At 40.5% G+C, this 28000-nt stretch overlaps 1 protein-coding gene across 3 annotated transcripts; it reads right to left on the reverse strand.

The window, feature by feature from the left end:
- LOC133128903 (neuronal acetylcholine receptor subunit alpha-2-like) lies at positions 1–27999 on the reverse strand. 3 transcript variants are annotated; one of them, XM_061242709.1, is made up of 7 exons: positions 27661–27999; positions 25608–26271; positions 13229–13380; positions 12403–12447; positions 11844–11953; positions 5591–6650; positions 1–506 (listed from the first exon to the last, which is right to left on the reverse strand). In XM_061242709.1, the coding sequence occupies exons 2-7, from the start codon at positions 25669–25671 to the stop codon at positions 381–383; spliced, it is 1557 nt and encodes a 518-aa protein (XP_061098693.1). In that variant the 5' UTR covers positions 25672–26271; positions 27661–27999; the 3' UTR covers positions 1–380. The 3 variants fall into 3 exon arrangements, with proteins under 3 accessions (XP_061098693.1, XP_061098692.1, XP_061098694.1); XM_061242708.1 differs by having other exon boundaries at positions 25599–26271; XM_061242710.1 differs by lacking the exon at positions 25608–26271.
- Position 28000: the final 1 nt, after the last annotated feature.

A 28000-nucleotide genomic window follows, 5' to 3' on the forward strand; every position in this document is an offset into this window, starting at 1 on the left:
TTTACTTCAAGGAATATGTTTTATATTTACTTTGAATACATTAATTTTTAGATGCTTTTACAGAATATATAACATTGCACTGAAAAATAGGATTCATTTCTCTGGCAGGGAGGCAGGAAAAAGAAGAATATAATACAATATAATATAATATGATATAATATAATTATATAATAGTAAAAGAAAAGTCAGTAATTTTTAAAGCCAAATTCTCTTAACTTGAATTGCAGGCAAACCTCCTGCCACATAGTTGAGTCTAACTGTGAATCAGGAATAAATTCATATTGCTGGGCAGTCCACCCCCGGAAAGCTTGTTTCTCGACTTAGTCCAGTTTAGCCCAATTCAGTGTCAGCATGCGCTCAATGATGCGGATGGGGCTGCCCTAGATCATGCCAGCCAGCCAGGGTGGCAGAAAGAGCCCGATGGTGCCCAGTAGGCACACGATGATAAACATCCATAGGAAAATGCGGTCGATCACCATGGCAACATACTTCCAGTCTTCCTTTACCTGAGGAGCAGTGAAAGAATCAGTTGAAATAGATTTTTGGAATCGATTATACAGTTCATGCATTTTAATGACACTGAAATTTAATGACATTAATATTTACACATAAAACATGGGAGGCTGCTCATTAGGAGTGTCAAATCTTATCTGAAAAGTTTTGATTAAAGACCACAATTCATTCATTTGTTGAATCAGGTGTCATCGTGCTACTTTAATCTGCATCCACATTGGGCCTTCACAGATAAGATTGGACACACTGTATATATATATATATACAGTCAGGTCCATAAATATTGGGACATCAACACAATTCTCATCTTTTTGGCTCTATACACCACCACAATGGATTTGCAATGAAACAAACAAGATACTTTAACTGCAGACTTTCAGCTTTAATTTGAGTGTATTTACATCCAAATCACGTCCTACGGTGTAGGACTTACAACAGTTTGTATATGTGCCTACCACTTTTTAAGGGACCAAAAGTAATGGGACAAACTAACAATCATAAATCAATCTTTCACTTTTTAATACTTGGTTGCAAATCCTTTGCAGTCAATTACAGCCTGAAGTCTGGAACGCATAGACATCACCAGACGGCATTGGCAGCCATACATGCCCACGACACTACCACCACCATGCTTCACTGATGAGGTGGTATGTTTTAGATCATGAGCAGTTCCTTTCCTTCTCCATACTCTTCTCTTCCCATCATTCTGGTACAAGTTGATCTTTGTCTCATCTGTCCATAGGATGTTGTTCCAGAACTATAAAGGCTTTTTTAGATGTTGTTTGGCAAACTCTAATCTGGTCTTCCTGTTTTCAGCAATGGCTCACCAATGGTTTACATCTTGTGGTGAACCCTCTGTATTCACTCTGGTGAAGTCTTCTCTTGATTGTTGACTTTGACACACATACACCTCCTGGAGAGTGTTCTTGATCTGGCCAACCGTTGTGAAGGGGTTTTTCTTCGTCAGGGAAAGAATTCTTCGGTCATCCACCACAGTTGTTTTCCGTGGTCTTCCGGGTCTTTTGGTGTTGCTGAGCTCACCGGTGCGTTCTTTCTTTTTAAGAATGTTCCAAACAGTTGATTTGGCCACACCTAATGTTTTTGCTATCTCTCTGATGGGTTTGTTTTGATTTTTCAGCCTAATGATGGCTTGCTTCACTGATAGTCACACCTCTTTGGATCTCATATTGAGAGTTGACAGCAACAGATTCCAAATGCAAATAGCACACTTGAAATGAACTCGAGACCTTTTATCTGCTCCTTGTAAATGAGATAATGAGGGAATAACACACACCTGGCCATGGAACAGCTGAGCAGTCAATTGTCCCATTACTTTTGGTCCCTTAAAAAGTGGGAGGCACATATAGAAACTGTTGTAATTCCTACACCGTTCACCTGATTTGGATGTAAATACCCTCAAATTAAAGCTGAAAGTTTGCAGTTAAAGTTTGTCTTGTTCATTTCATTTCAAATCCATTGTGGTGGTGTATAGAGCCAAAAAGAGGAGAATTGTGTCGATGTCCCAATATTTATGGACCTGACTGTATATATATATATATATATATATATATATATATATATATATATATATTTACCTGCTCAATCTGAACATTTTTATGTATTTGGGTTAGGATTGCCGAAAATACAGGCCCTCCCATTAGGTTTGATGGGTGATGTAGACAGATTTAATTAATTCACAGCATAAAAAAGATTATGTGTAATAACAATAATTAGGTACTGAATTAATTAATTGCAGAATTAATTAATTGTTGCAATTAATTAATTGTCATTTTAATTATTTATTGTGGTATTTAATATTGGCAGTTTTGTAATCCTTTTAATTCAAAGTAGTAATTCCTTTTTTCCTTGCTGCCACAGTATCAGCTGATGCATCACAGGGCTCTGCGGACCATTTACCCCCTCAGCAGGTAGAAGCTCCCCCATACATCACCTCCCATTGTCCTACCGAATCCCTCTTAAAGAAACAGTACAAACATAACAAATAAAGAAATCTAAATAGGTACCTCTAAATGAAGGTACATAAATGATGATCATTTTACTCTGAGACATCTTCCAGCAAGCGATCCTCTCTTGGGGCGCTAAGCCCATATTTGTCTTAAACTGTAAGTTACAGTTGCATCATTTGCAACAGACTATCATATCTTAGTTATACAGTCATCTAGTTAACTTGCCAAATAACTTGATTGCTCATAATATAGTTGGTTAGCTAAAGTTAAAACTTCAAAAACACAAAAATCCAAATAGTGTTGTGTAGCAAAATAAAATCAACATTTCATGAAGTTAGCATCAATTCACCTGTCTATAACACTACAAAAGACAGCAGACTCTGTCTGCGTTTGTCAAAACAGCATGAGAACCTGGAGTGAGTGAAGGGGGGGGGGGGGGGGGGGCGTTCACAGAGGAGTGGGAGGGATAAGCAGTGTTGTGGTTTGAGGCTGTTTGTTGGTGCAATTCCTCTCTTGACCGTTAGGAGTCTGAAATTAGTGATATCGAGATCAGTGATATGTCTATCTTACATTCCCGTGTAGGCAAACTGGAAGGAGTGCTGGCAGCCTTCCTGAAGCTTGGTTCTGATTTAGTTCATCGCAGAAAAGGGATGAGTTCATAGAAGTAAAGCTAATGTTACTTCTGACTCAAATCGTCAGGTATTAACGCGACCTGTAGCGTAGTGGTTAAGGTAAAGGACTGGGACACGCAAGGTTGGTGGTTCTAATCCCGGAGTAGCCACAATATGATCCGCACAGCCGTTGGGCCCTTGAGCAAGGCCCTTAACCCTGCATTGCTCCAGGGGAGGATTGTCTCCTGCTTAGTCTAATCAACTGTACGTCGCTCTGGATAAGAGCGTCTGCCAAATGCCAATAATGTAATGTAATGTAATGAATAAAAAACTTAACCATAACAGGGTAAACTAGCAAGCAAAAATGCTAAAATCACCACCAGGTGCTAGTTGGCCTTGGCGACAGGTTTAGCGGCGTTCCTTTAGCTAGTGTATCCGGGGTGCAAATGTGCACAAGTAACATATTAGTAAAGCGAATGTTACTTTTGTCTCCATATTATGAAAATTCTTAAAACTGTAACAGGATTCACTGGCGAATATGCTATAATGCTACTGTTACAACGCTAATGTTAAACTGTAAAAAATATTGAAAAACATTTTTATCAGATTTCAGCATTTTCGCTAGGTTACTGTCATAACATAAAAATGTTTATGGGTGCTTGTGTAACATTTCTCATCCGAAAACACTTGAGCAACCCGTGGAGTCTGGTCGCATCTTAGAATTCGGGCACATCGAGGTTTGAGTGGAACTGGAGGAAAACTAAAACAAGGGGAGCAAATTCTTTCGAGGCGAGGTGGATTAAATAAAAATTTTGGTGTCCCATATTGTTTTGGACACCTTTTATTGTTATCTCCTACCACATAATTTCGAATGAGGGCATTTCATTTATTTGACTGCATAAATAGAAACAGTCTTTGTAAATCAGTCCTTAATGTGTTTTTGTACTGTGACTGTTTCCTTAGAAAATCTGTCCCTCAACTGTACAATTAGCCACTTGTCTGTGCTGTTGGAGTTCCTATGAGGGCCCCTGGAGGATAACCATTGAAATACAAGTATACATTACATTACATTACATTACATTAATGGCATTTGGCAGATGCTGTTATCCAGAGCAATGTACAATTGATTAGACTAAGCAGGAGACAATCCTCCCCTGGAGCAATGCAGGGTTAAGGGCCTTGCTCAAGGGCCCAACGGCTGTGCAGATCTTATTGTGGCTACACCGGGGTTCGAACCACCGACCTTGTGGGTCCAAGTCAGGCATCTTAACCACTACGCTACAGGCTGCCGCTAGGTCACATGGTGGAGACAAACTAGTGGCCCTATTTATAGACAGATCTCTGCCTGCTTGGCTGATATCTCTGCGTGGATGACTTCCCACCACCTGAAGCTCAACCTTGCCAAGACTGAGCTTCTCTACATCCCTGCTAAGTCCTCTCCGACAATCGACCTCTCACTGATAAATGGTAAATGGTAAATGGTTGGCATTTATATAGCGCATTTATCCAAAGCGCTGTACAATTGATGCTTCTCATTCACCCATTCATACACACACTCACACACCAACGGCGATTGGCTGCCATGCAAGGCACCAACCTGCTCATCAGGAGCATTTAGGGGTTAGGTGTCTTGCTCAGGGACACTTCGACACAGCCCGGGCGGGGGATCGAACCGGCAACCCGCCGACTGCTTGATAACCGCCTCACCCTGGCTCCACATGTATCCTCCACTGCCAGAACCTGCAGGTTCTTCCTCTACAATATACACCGTATCCGTCATCTCCTGATGGAGAAAGCCACCCAGCTCCTAGTCCAGGTGCTTGTCATTTTCCCCCTGGATTACTGCAAGTCCCTCCTAGCCAGTCTCTCAGCTTGTGCCATTAAGCCCCTCCAGCTGGTCCAGAATGCTGCCTGATCACCATTGGCCCCTACTGGCTTCCTACTGCACACATCCGCTTCAAGGCCCTAGTGTTGGCATTTCAGGCTGCTAAGGGGACTGCCCCACCTTATATCCAATCCTTAATCACTCCCTACTCCCCAGTGAGACCACTCCGGTCTGCCAGCTGTGGTCACCTTATGGTTCCCTCACTACAAGCACCTGGCGGTCGAGCTACACGTTCACGCCTGTTTTCCGTTCTGGTTCCTCAGTGGTGGAACGACTTGCCTACCACTGTCAGGAAAGCAGAATCCCTCCCCCTATTTTGATGCAGACTAAAAACACACCTTTTCAAATAACCCTCTAATATCCCTCTAGTCTAACCCCCCAAAAAAATTTTTTTTTAATTGCAGTTACAATGACTGTCTTTTTTGTTTAGAACAGCACTTCATGCGTATTTTACTAGTTATGGATGTGATGCTTTAACTTGTGGAAGAACCTATGCAGTTGTAAGTCGCTTTGGATTAAAAGCGTCTGCCAAATGACTAAAATGTGAATGTAAATGTAAATGTTGAAGGAAAACTATAGCTGTAGAACCATGGTGACAATGTTAGCCCACTCACAGAGAAGTCGGCGTCCTCGGCTCTCAGGTGGTCTGCAATGTAGTGTACCCCCTCCAGGGCACGCTGGACACTGGGCGAGAAGGAGAACACCGCTGTGGATACCGGACTGTCCACCTTGGTGGGGAGCTGCTGAGAGGGGTTGACCCTGCTTCCTGGGCGGTGCTGCTGGGGAGGAGCAGCCTTCTGGGGCAGGGGGAAGGGGAAGGGAAAGCCTGGGGCCGTGCCCAGCTCTGAATCGTTGTGGCAGCAGTCCACGTCTGTCTCTCTGAGCCAGCACTCGGAGGTGCTGAGCTGGGCGGCGAGAGGCGGCAGCACTCTCTGCTGGAGCAGCAGCACGCGTCGGCGCTTCTCGTCTGGGATGGGCCTCCTCATGAACAGCCAGCGCGGGATGAGCTCCAGGAAGACGGAGTGCACCCAGCGGGGCATGGTGTGCGTGCCCGGCGAGCGGTGGTGTACGTTCAGCACGAACACCGTGATGACGATGGAGAGCGTGACGAAGATCATGGTGAAGAGCAGGTACTCGCCAATGAGCGGGATGACCAGCGAGGTGGAGGGGATGATCTCGGTGATGAGCAGGAGGAAGACGGTGAGTGAGAGGAGCACGGAGATGCAGAGCGTGATCTTCTCGCCGCAATCAGATGGCAGGTAGAAGACCAGTACCGTCAGACACGAGATGAGCAGGCAGGGGATGATTAGGTTGATGGTATAGAAGAGTGGCAGCCTGCGGATGATGAAGAAGTAGGTGATGTCCGGGTATATCTCGTGGCAGCAGTCATACTTCTTCGTGTTGTAGGTGCCCACAGCGTTGACTATGGCCCACTCACCACTCTCCCAGTAGTCCTTCAGGTCCACCGTGTTCTCGATGCGCTCCAGGTCGATCTTCGCCTTGTCATAGGTCCAGGAGCCGAACTTCATCTTGCAGTTCTGCTGGTCGAACGGGAAGAAGGTGACGTCGATGCTGCAGGAGCTCTTGTAGATGGCGGGGGGCACCCAGCGCACCTTGCCCGTGTAAAAAAGGTGTGCCTTTGTCATATGGGTCACAGCAAACTCCCCATCAGCACTGAAGGACACGCAATGGTCTCATTAATATTGAAATCCAACCAAAAATCATTATTATATACAGTCCCCTCCAAAGGTATTGAACAGTAAAGTAAATTCCTTTGTTTTTGCTATACACCGAAGACAATTTGAGGTCAAAAATATGTACTTGAGATGACAGATCCTAATTTCAGCTTTTATTTCTTAAACAACTTAGAACATATCACTGATGTGAATGGATATTAAGCACATAAAATACTCATTAGCGAATTGCAAAAAGTAACCCTGATTCTGCCAACAAAGCCAGGGAAAGGGTTGCAAAAAAATGCTAATAGGCTAGTGTACATTTTTTGTTAAAAGCTTATTTAAGCTATCATACCACTCTAACAAATAATTCTACAATATCACAAATTGTTCTACAGTGTATTTCTGCTGCGGAAACTATGCTACACATTCTTGGCTCCTAAAACCTAAACTTCATACAAGATAGGCTATTTAAAATACAGTCCCCTCCAAAAGCATTGGAACAGCAACGTCAATTCCTTTGTTTTTGTTATACACTGAAGACAATTAAGTTTGAGGTCAAAAGATGTACAGATCCAAATTTCAGCTTTAATTTCCTGGTATTTCTATCTAGATTCGTTAAACAACTTAGAACATATCACCTTTTGTATCAGACCACCCAATTTTTAGGTGAGCAAAAGTATTTTGAACATGTCAGTGACAAGTGTTTCTTGTTGCACAGATAGTTGCAACAAGTTAGATTGATTGGTTAAACAATAAATATTTCTGAATGTCTAATCTTGGTTTCAGCCTTGGGTTTTGCCCATGAAGACCGCATTTGTATTAGAACAGATAAATGAACATGAAAACCAGAGCTGTCTTTGGGAGAAAAGCAAGCCATCTTGAAGCTTTGAAAAGAGCCCATTGCACAAGCATTGGGGATCTCTTGTTCAACAACTTGGAATGTCCTGAAAAAGAAACCACTGGTGTACTGAGCAACAGACATCGAACAGGTCAACCAATGAAAACAACAGCAGTTGATGACAGAAACATTGTGAGAGTTGTGAAGTAAACTCCCAAAACCTCAGTAACATCACAAACAATCTCCACAGGGCAGGGGTGAAGGTATCTCAGTCAACCATTCGAAGAAGACTTAAGCCTGATTTATACTTCTGCATCGAATATAGGCCATAGCCTACGCGTAGCCTCTACGCCGTTGAGAGCATTTATACTTGAGCGTTGGGGTGTCTGCGTCGCCCTGCAATTACACTGCCAAAACGCTAGTTTTCGTCATTACTATATCCCATAATCATTTGCGATTAACTGTATGGATCTTACTTCCGTTAAATTAATACCGGCTGAAAACAGCGGCGGAGTTCACAAAGAACTGTAAAATAGCTTGTCCACAAGTGCAAGTACACCACAAGCTCAACATTTTGTTTCAGTTACAGTCAGGTCCATAAATATTGGGACATCGACACAATTCTCATCTTTTTGGCTCTACCACCACAATGGATTTGAAATGAAACAAACAAATTTTCAGCTTTAATTTGAGGGTATTTACATCCAAATCAGGTGAACGGTGTAGGAATTACAACAGTTTGTATATGTGCCTCCCACTTTTTAAGGGACCAAAAGTAATGGGACAAACTAACAATCATAAATCAAACTTTCACTTTTTAATACTTGGTTGCAAATCATTTGCAGTCAATTACAGCCTGAAGTCTGGAACGCATAAACATCACCAGACGCTGGGTTTCATCCCTGGTGATGCTCTGCCAGGCCTCTACTGCAACTGTCTTCAGTTCCTGCTTGTTCTTGGGGCATTTTCCCTTCAGTTTTGTCTTCAGCAAGTGAAATGCATGTTCAATCGGATTCAGGTCAGGTGATTGACTTGGCCATTGCATAACATTCCACTTCTTTGCCTTAAAAAACTCTTTGGTTGCTTTCGCAGTATGCTTCGGGTTATTGTCCATCTGCACTGTGAAGCGCCGTCCAATGAGTTCTGAAGCATTTGGCTGAATATGAGCAGATAATATTGCCCGAAACACTTCAGAATTCATCCTGCTGCTTTTGTCAGCAGTCACATCATCAATAAATACAAGGGACCAGTGCCATTGGCAGCCATACATGCCCACGCCATGACACTACCACCACCATGCTTCACTGATGAGGTGGTATGTTTTGGATCATGAGCAGTTCCTTTCCTTCTCCATACTCTTCTCTTCCCATCATTCTGGTACAAGTTGGATCTTTGTCTCATCTGTCCATAGGATGTTGTTCCAGAACTGTAAAGGCTTTTTTAGATGTTGTTTGGCAAACTCTAATCTGGTCTTCCTGTTTTTGAGGCTCACCAATGGTTTACATCTTGTGGTGAACCCTCTGTATTCACTCTGGTGAAGTCTTCTCTTGATTGTTGACTTTGACACACATACACCTACCTCCTGGAGAGTGTTCTTGATCTGGCCAACTGTTGTGAAGGGGTTTTTCTTCACCAGGGAAAGAATTCTTCTGTCATCCACCACAGTTGTTTTCCGTGGTCTTCCGGGTCTTTTGGTGTTGCTGAGCTCACCGGTGCATTCTTTCTTTGAAGAATGTTCCAAACAGGCCACACCTAATGTTTTTGTTATCTCTCTGATGGGTTTGTTTTGATTTTTCAGCCTAATGATGGCTTGCTTCACTGATAGTGACAGCTCTTTGGATTTTATATTGAGAGTTGACAGCAACAGATTCCAAATGCAAATAGCACACTTGAAATGAACTCTAGACCTTTTATCTGCTCCTTGTAAATGAGATAATGAGGGAATAACACACACCTGGCCATGGAACAGCTGAGCAGCCAATTGTCCCATTACTTTCGGTCCCTTAAAAAGTGGGAGGCACATATAGAAACTGTTGTAATTCCTACAGCGTTCACCTGATTTGGATGTAAATACCCTCAAATTAAAGCTGAAAGTCTGCAGTTAAAGCATATCTTGTTCGTTTCATTTCAAATCCATTGTGGTGGTGTATAGAGCCAAAAAGAGGAGAATTGTGTCGATGTCCCAATATTTATGGACCTGACTGTATACTTTAAAAAAACATTTTTTAGTTATACATCTGAATTGCTTAACACATTGAAATAACGTGTGTAACGTTTATGCCTCCGTGAGCTAGCCAGCTAAATTGCTTGTAATTCCGCATCACGTAATCACTTTACTTTCACTCTGACAATTTTCTGCTTTCAAATTGCGTCTCAATCGCGTGCTGCGAACACACCTCCGAAGTTGCCTTTTTTTGAAGGACCTATTATTAATCAGGCAAAGAGGCATCAAGTCAACTGATTTCACTTTCGGACATAGCACAGGCGATTGATCAATGGCGGAGTAGTCGGAAATGCATAATGAAATGCTACCAAGCGGACCAATCACAGTTCTTACGGTCCACGTCGCCGCGATGCGTAGTTACATTTCCGGGGAGGTGCGCGTCAGGCTACGCCGTAGGGCAGGGGTGTCCAATCTTATCCAGAAAGGGCCGGTGTGTTATAGCACAGGACTAAGACAGCTGATTCTACTCATCAAGGTCTTGATTAAAGACAATGATTAGTTCATTAGTATAATCAGGTGTGCTACTGCTGGGTTAAAACAAAAACCTGCACCCACGCCGGCCCTTTTAGGATAACATTGGACACCTCTGCCGTAGGGTAAGTGTCTACGCATAGGCTACGTCGACTCGATGCCAAAGTATAAATCAGGCTTTAGAGCAGCTATAGGCTATAGCACAAGATACAACCACTTGTCAGTAGTAAGATTCGGAAGGCGAGACGAACAGAGAAGAACCACAAAAGCTCTGGAACAAAGTTTTATGGTCTGATGAGGCTAAGATTAACCTCTACCAAAGTGATGGAAATGGCAAAGTGTGGAGAAAGAAGGTTGTATGATCCAAAACATACAAGCTCATCTGTGAAGCACGGTGGAGGAAGTGCCACGGCTCACCCTAATCCTAACCCTAACACCCCCCCCCCGCCCCTGTTACCCACAAAAGAAGAATGTAACAGTTTGGTGATGACAATGGGTCGCAGGCTTGATGCAGTTATTGCAAGCAAGCGATATGCTACCAAATATTAAGTGTCATTTACTTCCACTAATTTAAATACTCTCTGTTCCAATACTTTTGCTCACCTAAAAATTGGGTGGTCTGATACCAAATATGCTATGCTATGCTAGGTGTGAATACCAGGAAATAAAAGCTGAAATTCTGAACTCTTGTCTCGTGTTCATCTTTTTATCTCAACCAATCATAAATGTATTCAGTGTATTGCAAAAACAAAGGGGACTGTATTTTGGTCCACACCTTAAGAATAATGCATCTATCAAATTTCTTGCCACACATTCAGTGTAATACTTTTATTACTTTACTCCAACTTTTCAGTTATGGCTTAAATATTTTTATCATAATTAGAAATATAGAGAAAACAATCTGATGCATCAGCATTAAACAGTATTTTCTAATTTAAGAGACACTTCCATTAATCTAAATTATGAGAACAGGAATTATTTCCCAGTGACATCATCACTTAAAATAGTATTTTGCAGGTACAGATGGAAGATTTGATTCTGATCACATCAAATACAGGCCACACCAATGATATGGGTATAAAGCAGAAAATATCAAATTATGTTTTGCTGGAATTCCTTTAAAACCAAAGATCAACACAATTATATTTGAGAAATCTATCTTGCTGTCATTACAATATGACCTTATTGTCCACGTGGAAAGTGAACATCTTCAGCTTCACCTAACCATCACACCATCATATACTCATTATAAAAAAAAGGATAATTTCTACACAGTACATACTTTTAGACCTATCTAACATAGCTCAACTTATTCCTGCCTAATTTTGTGCTGTTGATGTTGAAATTCAAGGTAGTAAAAGTAAATTTCAAAATGTGTCCACTAGATGGCAGAATAATGTTATTTTCCAGATTCTTGCAACTATATTCTCATAAAATCAGTCATCTTCAAAAAGACATAGAATTAGGATTGTACTGTAAAATATCTACAACTAAAATTCTTCACCTGTTACAAATACAGTGTCATCACACACCAAACTGCTGTTTTACTGACTTTTGGTACATCTTCACATACACTATTAATTCATATACTAAATCCTTAAACCTTTATTTAAACCCCTAAATGCATGATTTGTGTGGTAAGATCACAGACTCACTTGTTGTACAGGACAATATCAGGAACCCAAATCAGTTCAGATGGCACCCGGATAGATGTTACATTGTCATAATCTGAGGGTTTCCACCGTAACTTATAGTCATTCCACTCCTAGGAAACAAACACAAATACATTTATTCAAGACATAACACATTCATGAAGGTAAAATAGATGCACTTCCTGCTTTTTCCTTCACAGTGCATTGACATGTATTTCTTTTATGGAGTTGTGTTGTCAACTGAGATATTGTGTTGACCAATTAAATATGCATCATCTTCCATCTATGTGCTCATAAAAAGTGAATTAACATTACTGAGGTTTTTGATTAATAGTTCTCAATTACATATTAATGTGCTACCCTGGCACTGAACATGGTTGTCTCCACTTGAATCTCATTAACTGTTTGTGAGTGGTAAACTAAATCGACCCCTGCACAAAAGCATGGGCCGGCTTGATCTGAAGTGAGGGATAAACAGTCCCACCGCTAGCATTCTCCTGTCAACAGCTTGCCTGTTTAAGCCCCTGCCAGCCAGAACCTTCTGGAAGCTCTGGCAGCTCACCTGCTTCAGCCACACATTTGTAGTCATCATCTGGTTCTTCTCATCCTGCGGGGAAGGAGGAATGAAAGGGGAGGAGATGAGTCAGGCAGCTGGCATCCATCCAGACAAGGAAGGGGTTCAGAAAGAGGTCAGAGTAGCTGAAAAGTGTGGCCAGCACCATCTGCAATGTAATATCCTAATTGAGAAAGCTTGGGAGCAAGCAGCTGCTTTGGGATTTGATGCAGAGCTGAAAACCTGCTTTCAAGCAAATTATCATTCATCGCATTTAAACTGTGTGCCCACCTAAGGTTGGGAATTGGAGAAACTTTGGCTGGACTGATCAACTGATCAACTGTATAACAGTAAGTTATGGCTTTTGAGATTTCCCTCAGGCTCGATTCCAAATCCACAATGCTGGCTTCCAGAAAATTTTACATTTCTTTTAAAACTCAAATAAAACTAAATGTTAAATGATGCATGTCAGGTAATGGCACAGTTCTCGAGTAATGACCTTTTAAATAGCCATGCACGTTATGATATGTTCTGTATTTAAGGCTATGGGAGTAATCAGCAGTGCTGCCAAATTTCAGTCCTGGGCCGTCCGAAGGCTCCAAAAGCTTTTTTTTTTCAGTTGTGGACCTCAGTCTTTGAGTAGCCTCTGAGGACACCAGGGTGGCAAGTGTATGGAACTATATCCGGGTAAGGATATGGTAGTGATTTTACTAATTGATTCAGGCCTGCTATTGCAAACTTTGGTTATTTGAAAGATGGATACCATAGAACAATTCACAGAGTGAACAAAAGTGCATTGAATTAAATCAGTCCGCTTTTATTTTAGTCCACTCACCACATCAATCAACTGAGCGATGGAGAGCCCAAACTTGACGATGACCACATCAGAGATGTTAGGCACAGGTCTTGACCACTTGTTGTAACCAATAAAGAGCTGTTTGAAGAGCTGATCCTCAGCATGGGAGTGTGTCTTCTCAAGACAGAATACTAGGACAAAATATTGAACAGACTGGTCAGCAGGCATCTCATTGTAGGCCATGTTGTGTCCTCTCAAGGTTTAAGGTCTCGGAGCAAGTACTGGATAAGAAACAGATAGGGTCATCAAAATGTTTTTATATCGCAAATTCTATGTTTCACCACATACTATGCAACCACATACTATGAATCAAGAGAAATATCCTCTATATTTCTTTATTTGACCATACTGGGTGAAATGCAGACATGCACCAACGTTTAGAAATGTGCATTATCCTGATTTGAGAATCACAAATTAAGGAGTCGAAAAGGAGTACTATTAATCAAAAAAGATATTCTACAGCACAGACTCTCCCCCTTGCCCAGCTCAACAAGCTGTTCAGCACCATATCCCCACCCAGCCAAGTGATCAGCACGCACACACAGTACTATAACTGCCTTGAGTTGCTTCTCATGGAGTAATTTTTTTCATGAGGCTTTTACTGTCAAAATAACTAAAATTAGTAAAACTCTGAACAGACAAGTGTCACCTGCATCCTAATTTATGGTGCTTTTAGGTATTATAATTTGCTTGATTTGGTGTTGCATGGTTTCACACTGCCTTTTTTTAAGCAAAGCATGATTTCTAAACAAAACCATGTGTGCTAAGGTTGTTCATTTATTGGACAGAAATTTGTAGTGACAAACCGGAAAAACATTTCCCCATCCCATAATGCATAGGGCAGCTCTCTACAGCAGCCAGTTTAACCCAAAATGCAAAATCCATCCATCCATCCATTATCTTAACCCACTTATCCTGAACAAGGTCGCAGGGGGGCTGGAGGCTATCCCAGAACACACGGGGCGAAAGGCAGGAATACACCCTGGACAAGTTGCCAGTCCATCACAGGGCACACACACCATTCACTCATACACTCATACCCACGGGCAATTTAGACTCTCCAATCAGTCTAACATGCATGTCTTTGGACTGTGGGAGGAAACCGGAGTACCTGGAGGAAATCTACGTGAACACGGGGAGAACATGCAAACTCCACACAGAGAGCCCCGGCCGACGGGGATTCGAACCCAGGACCTCTTCGTTGTGAGACGGCAGTGCTACCATCCGGATATTCTCTCCGCAAATGGTCCACTCCAGAATGAGCTTATAGCTGGACTGAGAGAATTGTCTCTACAGGGTCTCAGTATGGTTATTTTGGTCAGCACCAGGGTTCGATTGCTGTATTCACACCTGGCCAAAAGAACCGCATGGGGGGGACGCACCAAGGTTCGATTCAAACGGACTAAACAAGGCAAATGTGAAAGCACCCTTATAGAAAATTGCCCCATACTTCAAGTTTTCCTTTGGCTAAAATACTGTATTCAGTTGACTTCTAGTTGACTGTAAAAAGATTAAATCAAGCTTAAGTTACATAATTTGATGTTGGGCTATTATATATGACCAATATCTGAATGACCCATGACACAGAGTATAAAACTGTCTTGAAATCTGCAGGAGAAATATGACACCATTTACTGACTGAAAATCTGTCACCTCACAAATGATTTGATGGAAGTGGAAAAAACCGGAGTTGTCATTCTAGAGTGTCCCATAAATGGCTGATTAGGCTAATAACTGATAACAGAAAAGGCACTGAAATATTGACAGCACTTGATAAGCAACAGAAATATATGTGCATACACGTTGACAGGTTGACTACATTATCGGCACATCTAATTACAGAACCTCAGCAACTTCTCAGTCCATAATTACTGTTCAGGCTTTAATCAGCCAGATTGGCTGTACAGTAATTGTGTGTCACTCAAGGCGTAGCAGTACATCTATTGATTCTAGGAGGCAAAACAATCAAACTGCGTATTTAGACTATGTTCCCTGGACCCTGAGGACTCACTGAACAGTGAATATCCCTGAGGAATGCATTTAATATGCTAAGAACCTTGTCAGGAGACCCTATTCCTACTGCCTTCTTATAGAGCAGGTGGAGTGTTGAAAGCGACCAATTATTGTTTGAAGTTCTGATTGATTTAACATTTTAAAAACATCCATATGTTTGCTAGATCTGCATAATGTGGGATCAGATGTTGGTAACCCAGACTCAGATTACGCTACACCTCATCTAATAAACGGTGAACCCAATAGCGAGACCACAGGAGTAAAGTTTTAAGTCTTTATTAGCTTTGAAGCAGGGTAAACAAAGTTTAAAACAAAATGCACATGACAATCTGGCAACAAAAGACAGAAACAGAGGGATTTAAATACACGGCTAACAAGGGGAAAATATAATCAGGTGTGAATGCTAACCAGGAAGTGAAAACAGATTAAACAAATGAATGGGAATGACTGGGAGACATACTGAGGGGAAAAAAAGCCAAAAACGCTGGGGACTTAAATTATTAAAGTTAAAGGAAAAGACTTTACACATTGGTAAATAAAGCTCATGTCAATAAATGATGTGAAGCCTGCGGATCTAATTTTGGCAGACAACTCGAGAAGCTCCGCCCTCTCACATGATGCATAGGTCTAATGGGAAAGGCTAAATAAAGCACAAACCTTCTCTAGGCCCTTTCTCATTTTGCACATTCTGCCATGCTCTGCTGCCTGCTAGCTGCTGCCTCATTTGCCCTGATGCAATCGTACTCTTTGCTTCATTCTGCATGCTAAAGACATTGCGCTGCCTGGCTCTTTCTGCTGCACTACTTATTTTGGAATGCTGCCTTTGCCCATATTGCATGCTATTGCTGTATTGCATGCACTCATGCTAGCTGCATTTGCTCAAATTATCCAGCTATTCCTATTTCATGCCTTCAAATTTTTTGCACTCCCACCACCACCCCAGCATCCACTGGTAAGCTCTGGTTCTTAAGATCCCCATGAGGGCGGGTTTGTAGCTGCTCCCTGTTTCGGCAGGCTTTAGAACAGGGCGTGATGAGAGGCAAAGTCGACACCAAAGTTTGCATTTATATCAAACCACAATAAATAAGCTTAATTCATCATGAGTTGTCTGACTGAACAAGCCTATATTGTTTTTTAGTTTGCAGCTGCTAACTACACTAGCTACAACTAGTTTGTACATATTTATGAATTGGACCAATAATTCTGCCCAATGTATCTGTTGAAGAACAAGTTTGGGGATCTATGATAGTGTTTCTTGTAACTTACGTTGGATAATTTTTTTTTGTTGTAATTGTAATTCATTGTTGTGTATTGTTTTATTATAATGGTATTTCATTTTTGATTTTTTCATTATTTTGAAAATGTATATGTATGCTATATCAGGTTGTGATTCTGAGCAGTTTTTCTGTAGATACTTTCTACTTTTACTCAAGGATTGGATGACCATTTTAACTCACTTTAATTCTTAATTTAAAATAATAGTACTTTTACTTGACTACAGTTTTGGCTACTCTACCCACCTCTGGCGATAACCCACAAGCAGCAAACCAAACCAGTACCCTTCAATGCAAACTTTAATCAATATATAATGAGTTTGGTATGTATTTAGAACTTGTACTTTGGTTCTTACTTATTGTCTGTAGTTACCATGCACTAATGTTTTAACATTAGGCTCCCCGCTTTCTAACACACTGGTGTGGGTCTGGGAATGTTGTTAGTAAAAACAGCCTTATACCACAGCATGGAAAAATAACAAACCTGTTCCTTGTATAGTTGTTTGTATCGCTACAGAGAATATCAGTGGAATGAATAGGCTAGATTTTAGCCTCCCTGGGCGTGTCTATAAAATTGGTATCATTCTCTTCGCACCCACTCATAAGTTATTTTATTATTACTGACTAAGTACTGCCTAGGTTGCATTATGTTTGAAACATCTCCCATGGTTTTATTTCCGACATACTTAACTCAATATGTAGCCTACAGTAACACTGAAATGCATTGCATAGTATTTTGTGTGCATTAATGGGATATTTCAGCTGTGAAAATATTCTACACACCTGTTCGATCTGTTCTCGTTAGCATGGTTATACGGAATTAATCAGCACCCACATGACACACCTCGGCCAATCAAAATTTACAGGAAAGTGACTTTGCTTGCTGCGCAGTGGAGGGGAACATGAGCCAGTGCAAGGAGCTGCTGTTGGTGCAGATCGCCTATCAACAGACAACCGTGGAGTACCCCAGTGTGGCCCAGGAGTTGGGGGTGCACCAGGTGTGGGCCCAGAGTGAGAGGCTTTGGGTGGTGGAGATCGCCTGGCCGCAGGCAACCGAGGACCAAATAGTGTAGACAATGTAGATGGCCGAGACTGGCCATTAAGAGCAGGAAAATCCAACTTATACAGGCCATTAAACCTGTTCTTCAGGGTGATGTCTTGAGATGGGAGAGGTTGGATGGATTGCTTGCCATCATGCTTGCCCCTACCAGTGACCAGGAGCCTGCTTGATAGGGGGTTGAGCTGGCTGTGACCTTGGGTCTCGCTCAGTGGTGGCTGGTATAAATTGGCTAACAGGGCTAACCCCTCCCTATCTTTTATGGAAAAAAGGGGAAAATACGTACACAATTATCCTTGTGTAGGTCTCCTTTCTCGTATTATTGCATGTCGATAAATGGTCTAGTTTGAATTATGGTAAAACCAAGAACAATAGCACCATCTAATGGTCATAAAAAACATAGGGTATGACCAATATTTTAGCTACAGGACTACTTGTTCTCAGCCCCCAGTCAGCATATTAGAGTGCCAAGTGTGTGATGTGCTTTATATATAGTGACACGCCCACTCAATTTATTTTCCATTTGGGCTAAATGTATTCAGCCTGTTACAGTCTGAAGGTCTGTGTGTGGCACGCCCCTTTAATTTGTTATCCATTTGGGCTAAATTTATTCAGCCTGTTACAGTCTGAAGGTCTGTCATTTGTTGTGCATATTTATCAAGAGTTCCAATAATTCTGACCTTTAGTTTCAGCAAACAATTAATATATAAATATGGTGTTTCAAGCAATCTTGCTGATAAATGTGTGAACTCAAAATCCATAGTCATGCTGTAGCTACAATGTGTGCAGTACCACTAATATATTTCAAGTATAACCTGTTTAATCTAGCTGACTTTGTATCCTGCAAGCAATTAGACTTTATATTTCAAGTTGTTCATAGTCCATTTATGGTGTAGATAAGACACTAAGGACAGGTTTAGCAGCAGCCTGGAAAAACTGCTCCCAGCAAAAGTGAGGCACAGCAGGATTAGCAGAGGAGAATCACCCTATCCTCTTACCACAGGCTTTGCAAGAAGTACTTTAATTTACTGCACATAGCACACAGTCCTTCTGGACATCCTGACACCAGGCCCTGATCCAACATACTATTGCCTGCAACAAGTCACTGGTACACTGTAAAAAAAATCTATTTTTATGGCAAAATGTTTTTTTAACAGAGTATTTTTTACTGTGTACTTTAAAGCAAGACCAGTGTTTGGGATTATCAAAAGTCAAAAGCAGGGTAGAAGCATGGAGTTGTGGATAAACTAGTGAAGGAATACTCAAAGCCGACCACTGAGGCCAGTAGTAAATCAAAATTAAATTAAATGAATGATATGTATAACGCAATTGCCACAATACACTTCTCTGGCCTAAACCAGAGTACTGGCGATTTGTCAAACATAGTCCTTTACTGGTTCACTGGCGTAGGCCTATATTTTATCTGCCTTAGGACTAGTAGACTTACTTAGTTCAGCTTCTATGTGCTTATTCGTCCAAAGATGTTGAGTGATATCCATACGTCCTTTGTGAGCAATGGAAAAATTAGCTTCTTACCTTTGGCAAAAAACCTTACTCTTATCCTCTACTGATGAATCTGAACACTTTCTGAAGATTTTTATTAAACAAAGATGCTCGTTTTGTGACATGTCTCTACACTGAAACTGAACGTTTCCTTCGCGCTCAGCTAAACATTGTGGTCGTTTTTCAGTAGAGCGACTACATAGCGAGATGGACAAAATCATGATTGATACGTTTAGTACATTACATTACATTACATTATTGGCATTTGGCAGACGCTCTTATCCAGAGCGACGTACAACAAAGTGCATACCCATAACCAGGGATAAGTGCGCTGAAAGACTCTAGTAGTGGAAGCAGGTTGTATACGTAGGCTATTCTAAAACATGGACCATAACACAGTTGACCATAAAATGACCATAACACAGTTATTACACATTCGGAATAACCATGCAAATCACCAGGCACGAAAATACGGGACATTTAGCTAATTTTTTAGAAAAGGTCGGGACTCATGAGGCAGAAAAACGGGATGAATGGTCACTATTTATAATCAGCCTATGTAAATCCATTCATTTAGCTTAAATATTATTACAGAAATGTGGTACATTGGTGAATTAAAAGACTGCCTAGGCTACCTGTTGGTGATTTTCACAAACGGAGGTGGTGAGGTTTGGTTTTGAAATGCAGTGTGTTCACTGCTGTGTGATTAAAAATGATAATGTGGAAGTTAATCATTATTATTTCATGTCGTAGATGGATGTGTTTGTTAAAGATGCCGTGTTCTAATTACGTGGTTTGTTTAAGGTGATTTAAGTTACCACCGTTGAGATATTGTATGTTGGTAGTGAAGTTCTTTGCTGTTGTTATCACGCTGATTTGATCTGTCAGTGAAATAAGAATGTTTGTAAACAAAGATCGCTAAGATACTTCTGGGTGGCCACTCAGCCACAGAATGAACTAACGTTACTTAAAAATTGACTGAACCAGAACTGTGTAGAAACAGTTAGCTAGTTAACTATGCCGAATAAACAGCAGATGCTCATCGGTGGCCATACAGAGAAACACTGGGATGATTTTATAAACACGAAACATTAAATCCAACCTTGCCTGTTGTGAAACTAGTTAGCTAGCTAGCTAGATTTGGTGGTAATGTTATAGTAATAGTAATAGGGTTTCTAGTAACGCACTGGTATAACTAGATTGCACTGGTTATTCGTATGTTAATGATGTTGGCTAGCTAACGTTAGCTACAACATTAGGGGGGTGCTGACATCTAACATTAACGTTACATTAGCTAGCATCATATAAATCATATAAATAAAACAAATTTGTTCAGTTTTCATAAATTATTTTTATATTCCAACATTGACTTTACATGTTTGTACCTTGGTTAAATGACACAAACACTGCCTGCGATTCACATTCCTTAACCTTATCCACCCGGAACTAAGTTCTTTGCTGTTGTGACATCAATAGGAGTGAAGTTAACAGCTAAACTCTCCCGTGTGAGTTACAGTGTTCCATCTGAACTATGCGCCTTGCTACATTATAATGTTTTATTTTCTATTTTTTTAACAGAGATAAAATCTACAGAAACTGGGCGGGCCTATGAGCAATGTGGGTGGGCCTGGCCCAATGGTAGCGCCACCATTGGCTCAAGTACAGAAGTGAGGCAGTGCAATTTATAGAACTAAGGTAGAGCTAAAGCTAAGGTAATTGGTTGGATGAAAACCAGCATGCAGATTAGCCCTCCAGGACCGGAGTTGTGCACCCCAGTTCTAAACTGACTTAATAATCATTACTGAATAATGGATGATAATGAGCAGTAGGCATTATGAAGTGGATCTAAAACTTTACTCTGGAAAAATAAAACTTTGCTTTATTTTGTAGGTACTCAATTTTAATGTGAAATTAGACATGAATGTTCTGATATTTCACATCAAATAATAAATATTGTCTTTCAGCAGATAAAAGATGTGTTTTCCGCGTTATATTTCACTTCATGTTATCGTAAAACACTTGTGACATAACTAGTGGGGTACAACAATATAATAGCTATTATATTAGAAAATAGATTTGAAAATTATTATAATTTTTCACAGTTAATATAAATGTGTATACATTTCTCATGTTAGCTAAATGGAACAACACCACAAAAAGCAGCGGAACTCCCACTCCCGCTTTAACTTTGTTAAAGGTGCAATGGGTAAGATTTTTCTGTTAAAACATTGTTACAAGACCATTGTAAATCCCTTCCTATGATTGAAAAATGCTTACTGACATGTTGACTCACCCTCTGCCTGTGTTTATAGTCCTTAAATTTGGGTTTCAAAATGTACAGCTGAAGGCCCGACACTACAATAATTAAAGCTCATTGGTTGAAAATTGGTTCTAATTGCCACAGCCAATGGCGTTTTAACGTCAACGTGTTTACAGAGACGGAGGAGGGATAAACAGTGTTGTGGTTTGAAGGTGTTTGTTGCTCCTATACAATGCAAGTGTTCAGAATGGCAAGCACCACAGTTATGGGAGTATATTTGCCAAGCTGGCAAGCCTTCATAGATTCTTTGAAAGTATCTGCCTCATGTCCACTAGCAGTGGCTAGCTGGTGGAGTCATCGGCAAAACTTTTCTATTGTATAACACATTTAATTATTAAATCTCTCAAACTTTAATTCTGGAGTCTGGAAGTGACTGTTGAAGGAGAAGACTGTGTCCCTTGTGGTGTCAGTTTACTTAAATGTAAGATTGCAAGGCCAAGGATCCAAGCTGTTAAAGTTGAGTTAAACAGATGAAGAATAAATCATTGAACACTATCCTTGAAACACTTTATCTGCGAACAAACTACTGCTTTTCATAAGAGAAAAATAATTGCTTTTCAATAAATAAATAAATACATAAAAACAAGTATGTGAAAGACTGCTTGAAAAAGTGCAAAAGCATATGGACTATACTGTCATTTGACAGTGGATTCAGTAAAACTTTACAATAAAGTTACATGAATTGGTATGAATTCATGTAGTTGTTAACTATCTAACTGCTGTTCAGCTTTATTTATGTATTTGTACATTATTAATACATGCTAACTTGTTCTTTGGAACTCTTTGGAACTGAATATTTTGAATATGAAAGTATTTTAAATTCCAATACAAATATGCAATAATTAACATAATGAAGTCAGTATTTTTGACACATATTGAAAATATTTATAATTTAATTTTACTGGCAATTAGCTATTTCACTATAACAATGATATGCTACGACTGTATTTCCAAAGAATCTGAGAAATGTTTCTCTTGCAAAAAGAGCCTTCACCCCAAGAAATCCAAAGTAGCTTGGCACTGACAATCACAATGAGGACGTAATGTCAGGGTTGGAGGTAGTACTGGTTGTGGCCATCAGGTGGCTTATTACTTTCACCTGATGGTCATTAGTGCTTACGTGATGTCTACCTCCTGAAGGTACTTAAAGCCCGCATTTTCCCTCAGTCTTCGCTTCGGTGTCACTGTTCGCTCTGCCACCTAGCCGGTATTAGCACATGGTAAGACTCAGCATTCGAGTCAGGTATTGTGCTGGTTCTGTGTTCAGAAAAGGTAAGGAAGGGGTCTGCGCGTTAGTGTGTGTACACTGCAGCCGCCTTCCTGTAGGTTCTTTGGTTCTTTGTTTCGTTTTGTTTTCGGCTCGTGTGAGTCCGTGGGTGAGGGACGTTGTCCCCGGTATTTTGTATTTTGGTTTGTGTGTTTTTTCGGAGCTGCGACTCCTGAGTCTTTATTTTCGTTAGCCCAGTCTTTTATACTGGGTTGTACTTTTATTTTGGGTTTTCCCCGGTCCGGGGCAGTAGTGCTAGCCTTTACGCACTCATTTTTTGTTTGTGATTTTCGCCCTGGTTTTGGAGGGTAGTTTTTATTTTCTGAGCCGTTATTTGGGGCTCTTCCTTTTATTTGTGCGGAGTTGTCTCCGTGTACAGTGCTGTCTCCTCTACCCCCCCCCGGGTCTTAGTGGCGGGCTCGTTTGTGGGTCCGCTTACAAGGGGTCACCCCCTTAGTCGCACCTGGCTCTCCGCACCTCCGCAACCTTACACGTAAAGGCAGAGAACAATGTGAACACAGTGGGTGTTTTACTGTATAAATTTGCAGGAGCTCCCCTTTGGCAAGCCTACAGATTGCACTTCAATTAAGGGATGTGGGAAGTCAGCCACACAGGTTGACAAAACCCTTCAATGGGTGGAGATCAAAGCCACAGAGCAGTCAAGATTAGATATGTGACAAGAGTTGAACTTGATGGCCAGTTCTCAAAAACATCTCATGGATCCTTCCCATTTCCCAAGCTGCCCCAGGATGCAAATTTCAAAGCGCAAAGCAAGGTAGGCTACCTGAATATGCTTCCGTTGGCAGTTTGCGGAAAACCTCACATTTCTCAGTCAGAACACTGTTATGTGATCTCTTCAGATGTGCATGATACCCGTCCCACTTTGGTAGTCAGCGTCGCTGCTTTATCGATATGCTTGATGGCAAAAGCGGGAACACTGAACGAATCACCCTTGGGAGACACAAAGTCCACTGCACACTGCATAGGTTGATGACTTGCCAAAGTTCGTCAAAAAACATTCATCTTAAGTAAAAAAAGTACTCCCACATTATTGGCGTCTGGATTATGCTAAATTAAATTTGCTCTCTTGTTAGACAAAATAGATACAATTACATGGGTCAATTTTGTTAACTTGGGACACTTTCAGCCCTCACCACCAGTCTTAATAAGATACCCATAACCCTGCACATTTTTATAATCCTCATATTCTTAGCTATTCATATACACTCACTGAGCACTTTATTAGGTAGACCTGTACACCAGTTTGCAAATGTTTAATCAGCCAATCATGTCGCAACTAAACGCATAAAAGCATGCAGACATGGTCAAGAGGTTCAGCTGTTGTTCTGTGACTTTGACTATTGGTGGTTGTTGGTACCTGACAGGGTGGTTTGAATATCTTAGAAATTGATGATCTCCTGTGATTTTCACACACAACAGTCTCTAGAGTTAGCAGAGAGTGCTGAAAAAAACCATCCAGGAGCAGTTCTGCGTGCAGAAATATTAATGAGAGAGGTCAGAGGAGAAGGGCCACACTGGTCGAAACTGACAGGAAGGTGACAATAATGCAAATAACCATTCATTACAACAGCAGTATGCAGAAGAGCATCTCTGAACACACAGCGCGTCAAAGTGGATAGGCTACAGCAGCAGAAGGCAAATAAGTCTAATAAAGTTCTCAGTGTATACACACACTGAGCACTTTATTAGGAACACATGTGCACCTACTTATTCCTGCGATTATCTCATCAGCCAATTGTATGGCAGCAGGGTGAGAGCTTCAGTTAATGTTCACATCAACCATCAGAATGGGGAAAAATGTGATCTATGTTACTTTGACCGTGGAATGATTGGTGGTGCCAAACAGGGTGGGGTGAGCATCTCAGAAACTGCTGATCTCCTGGGATTTTCACACACAACAGTCTCTAGAGCTTGCAGAGAATCATGCACAAAATAAAAAAACACCCAGTGAGTAGCAGTTTTGGGGGCAAAAATGCCTTGTTAGTGAGAGAGGTCAGAGGAGAAGGGCCAAAGCTGACAGGAAGGTGACATAAATACGCAAATAACCACACATTGCAACAATGGTATGCAGAAGAGCATCTCTGAAAATGCAACGTGTCAAATCTATGAGTGGATAGGCTACAGCAGCAGAAGACTTAATAAGTCTAATAATAAATATAAGTCTACTAAATACCTAATGAAGTACTCACTGAGTCTATAGTGATATATTGTGACATTATAACATGTGAATGCAAACTATTTTGTAATCACTCATCCAAAATCAGTTTTTCCCTTTGTGTTTGATCATTTGGGACACCACATTAGATAATAGCATGATACACACAAGATTAGTGCAACATTTATTTACAAGCGCTCAGATTTCAGTCATGTCTTATTATTTTTATTTGTGCAAAGTATGTTTTTAATGTCCCAACTTACCTGAAACCATTCTCAAAATAATAAAATATTCAAAACTTTTTTGTTGTTGTTGCATTCATACGTCATAATAAGGCATGCTGTATCATGCATGTTATGTGACCATGATCACTTAGTTTATATTCAAGGTCTTTGAGGTGAAAATGCTGAATGACAATGATTAGTTAAGGAGAAAAACTACCTCAAATTACCTGATGTCCCAAATTACCTGAATTCACCCTACCCTATTATGCTACTCTAAAACTATTAATCAAATATGCCACATTTCTCAAGTCATTAACTTCATCCAACATTAACTTTCCTACACCATCTCCCACCAATGGCTGAGAAATGTAACATATGCCTTTTATGAATGAATTTGAACTTTTCAAACTACTCGTGAATTCCATCTTTACCAGCACTGCAGCCATGCTTTTCTTACCAACAAGAAACTACTTTTCCCAAATGCGACACAGAGATTAAAAAATAAACACACTTACTTGACTTACATAAGAAGATACAACTGAGTAACGTGGTTCTTAAGGAAAACCGACCGTTGAATTCCAGTTCCATATTTTCACCGTGGAGCACAGATTTTCAACTTCGGAACACATATGCGTTGAGACTGTCTTCTCTTGAGTGCGGTTACCTTAAACTAATTTCAGACGGAAAACTTTTCATGTGGCATGCTACAGGACTCTTCCATCACTTCGATCTTCCTTAATGAGGCGGCACATAACGGAAACCGAGTGTATTCAGTTTTGACATTACCTCTAAAACTGCACCGCAGATTTAGAGGTAACACAGAGATAATACCGTAGTGGTCCAATCTTCATATAAAAGCAGGATAATAACAAAATTGATAGGCTACGCAAATAAAAATTAAAGACTAAATAATAATTAAATTAATACTCTAACGTCGTCACTGGTTTCGGTAGTGCACAGCATAATGCTTGCAGTTTGCAGAAGCTGAGCTATCCATTTCATGGTTCTGAAATATAATGGGCACATCCGAACGTCCGGTTTATTGCATCCTCAACAGAAGCCTGCTAGCCGATAACAGTGAAGAAATTTCCCTTTGTCTTTCACTGTAGCACTGATATCGTCCAAAGTTGAGTAGTACCCTATCTAAATTATATGTCTCCTTTTGTCCCAATATTCGTTTAAAAAGACCTGAGGATAAAAGAAACAAACAAATGTTCACCCAGGATACCATTATATTTTAATCTCAAGCAACAAGTGTCCAGAGCGCCAGATATGCTATTATTCAACGCTAAATGGCAGTAATTCAGTAGGATGGTCTGTTGTAGTGTAGTCTGCTCATTGAACATTGACTAATGAATTGCAGCGATGCTCACTGTGTATCTGTTCAATGTAGACTATTGGAGACCAGGGCACAAACTAACACGGGGCATGTTGAAACATGCGGATTTTGCATAGCTGCATTTGCGCAAGAATGATGGGTGTGTTTTCACTTATGTAGCCGAATATAGCCACCTGCTTCTCATGTGAGTGGCAGGATGTTTTGAAAACATGATCAGGAGTTATTAACAAATCTGAGCACCATGAAAGTAATGTTTTTCACTATTGTGTTTTTCGATTAACTAATGTGCTAGAAACTCCAAATACAGGCACATGTCACTAGCAAGCAGAAACTGTGAGTCTTGCTAGAGTACAACTAGCACAGCTGGGCATGTTGGAATGCTGTGTTCCAACATGCCCCTGTCCATTATATATGCATCAGGCACAGTAACTTTTAATGTAACGTTCATGCAATTATACAGTCCTAGTCCTATTTAGCACTCGCTCTTATCCATTTCTTCTCAGACATTCATTATATATAATTTTGGCATATGTGGATAGCATCCACAAAATATAGACAATTTGTATGGTACAATTATTAGCTAAAAAAACTGGACGCTGTTTAAACTTGCCCCATAGTCGGGGCATGTTTGAACAGTTTCACTCCCACTACTTTCGACTGAACTGTAATTGCCAGAACTGTACTGATGGTCTACAGTCATACAAAGACATGTTCTTCTTTCTGGATAAAAAATAATTGCTCTATATATATAATTATATATATATATTTATATTATATATTCTATCTATATTTTATATAGGTGCATATTTTAATTAAGCGAAAACCTAAAAGTGTTTGGTTGTTCCCCGGTCTCCCCTACGTCTGGCAACATGATAGGATAATTGAGTCTAAAACACCTCTGTTTAAAAGGCAGACAGGCACCTTATTTATATCAACCTTTACATATATTTGCACAGCATATAACTATTAACAATATAACTGTTCACGGCGGTGGTCATGCACGTTTATATAATTTATTTACGCGCGTATTAGTTACTATATTATTTACATTTCCTTCATTTAGAACTAGCTCTTATCCAGAGTCAATGAAAATGAATGAGAACATAAATGCATGCCCCTGTCTGGTATGGGCAAGAGTGCCAGACCTGGTTAATGGTCTTATACAGCAACCCATAACCTGATTTTAGTGACATTTTGAAGCATAGCATTATCTTACACATAATTGAATGCAGTCTTACCTTATTTTGGTCGTCCAGTTACAAGATGAGTCTATGCGTGATGGCTTTCTGCGTACAGTTAATTCATATTTCGTATTTAATTTTGACAACGTTTGAAAAATGTTTTAAACATGAATTGACCGAAGACACAAATAACCTAAGGTCTCGTAAAAGGATTTGTCCTCCACAAGTGGCAATTTAGCAGTCTGTCCAAAAGCATGGGGAAAGCCGAAGAAAGAGAACGAATTAAACGTTCACTTTCACTTTAACGTCGTCGTCATTGATAACCTGTACTGAGATCTTTCAGCAGAGTCATGGTTTTAGCATTCAAAAACTTTGTATCCATTCCTATGACATCGAT

Source organism: Conger conger, chromosome 5, assembly GCF_963514075.1.
Source record: "Conger conger chromosome 5, fConCon1.1, whole genome shotgun sequence".
NCBI classification, from domain to species: domain Eukaryota; kingdom Metazoa; phylum Chordata; class Actinopteri; order Anguilliformes; family Congridae; genus Conger; species Conger conger.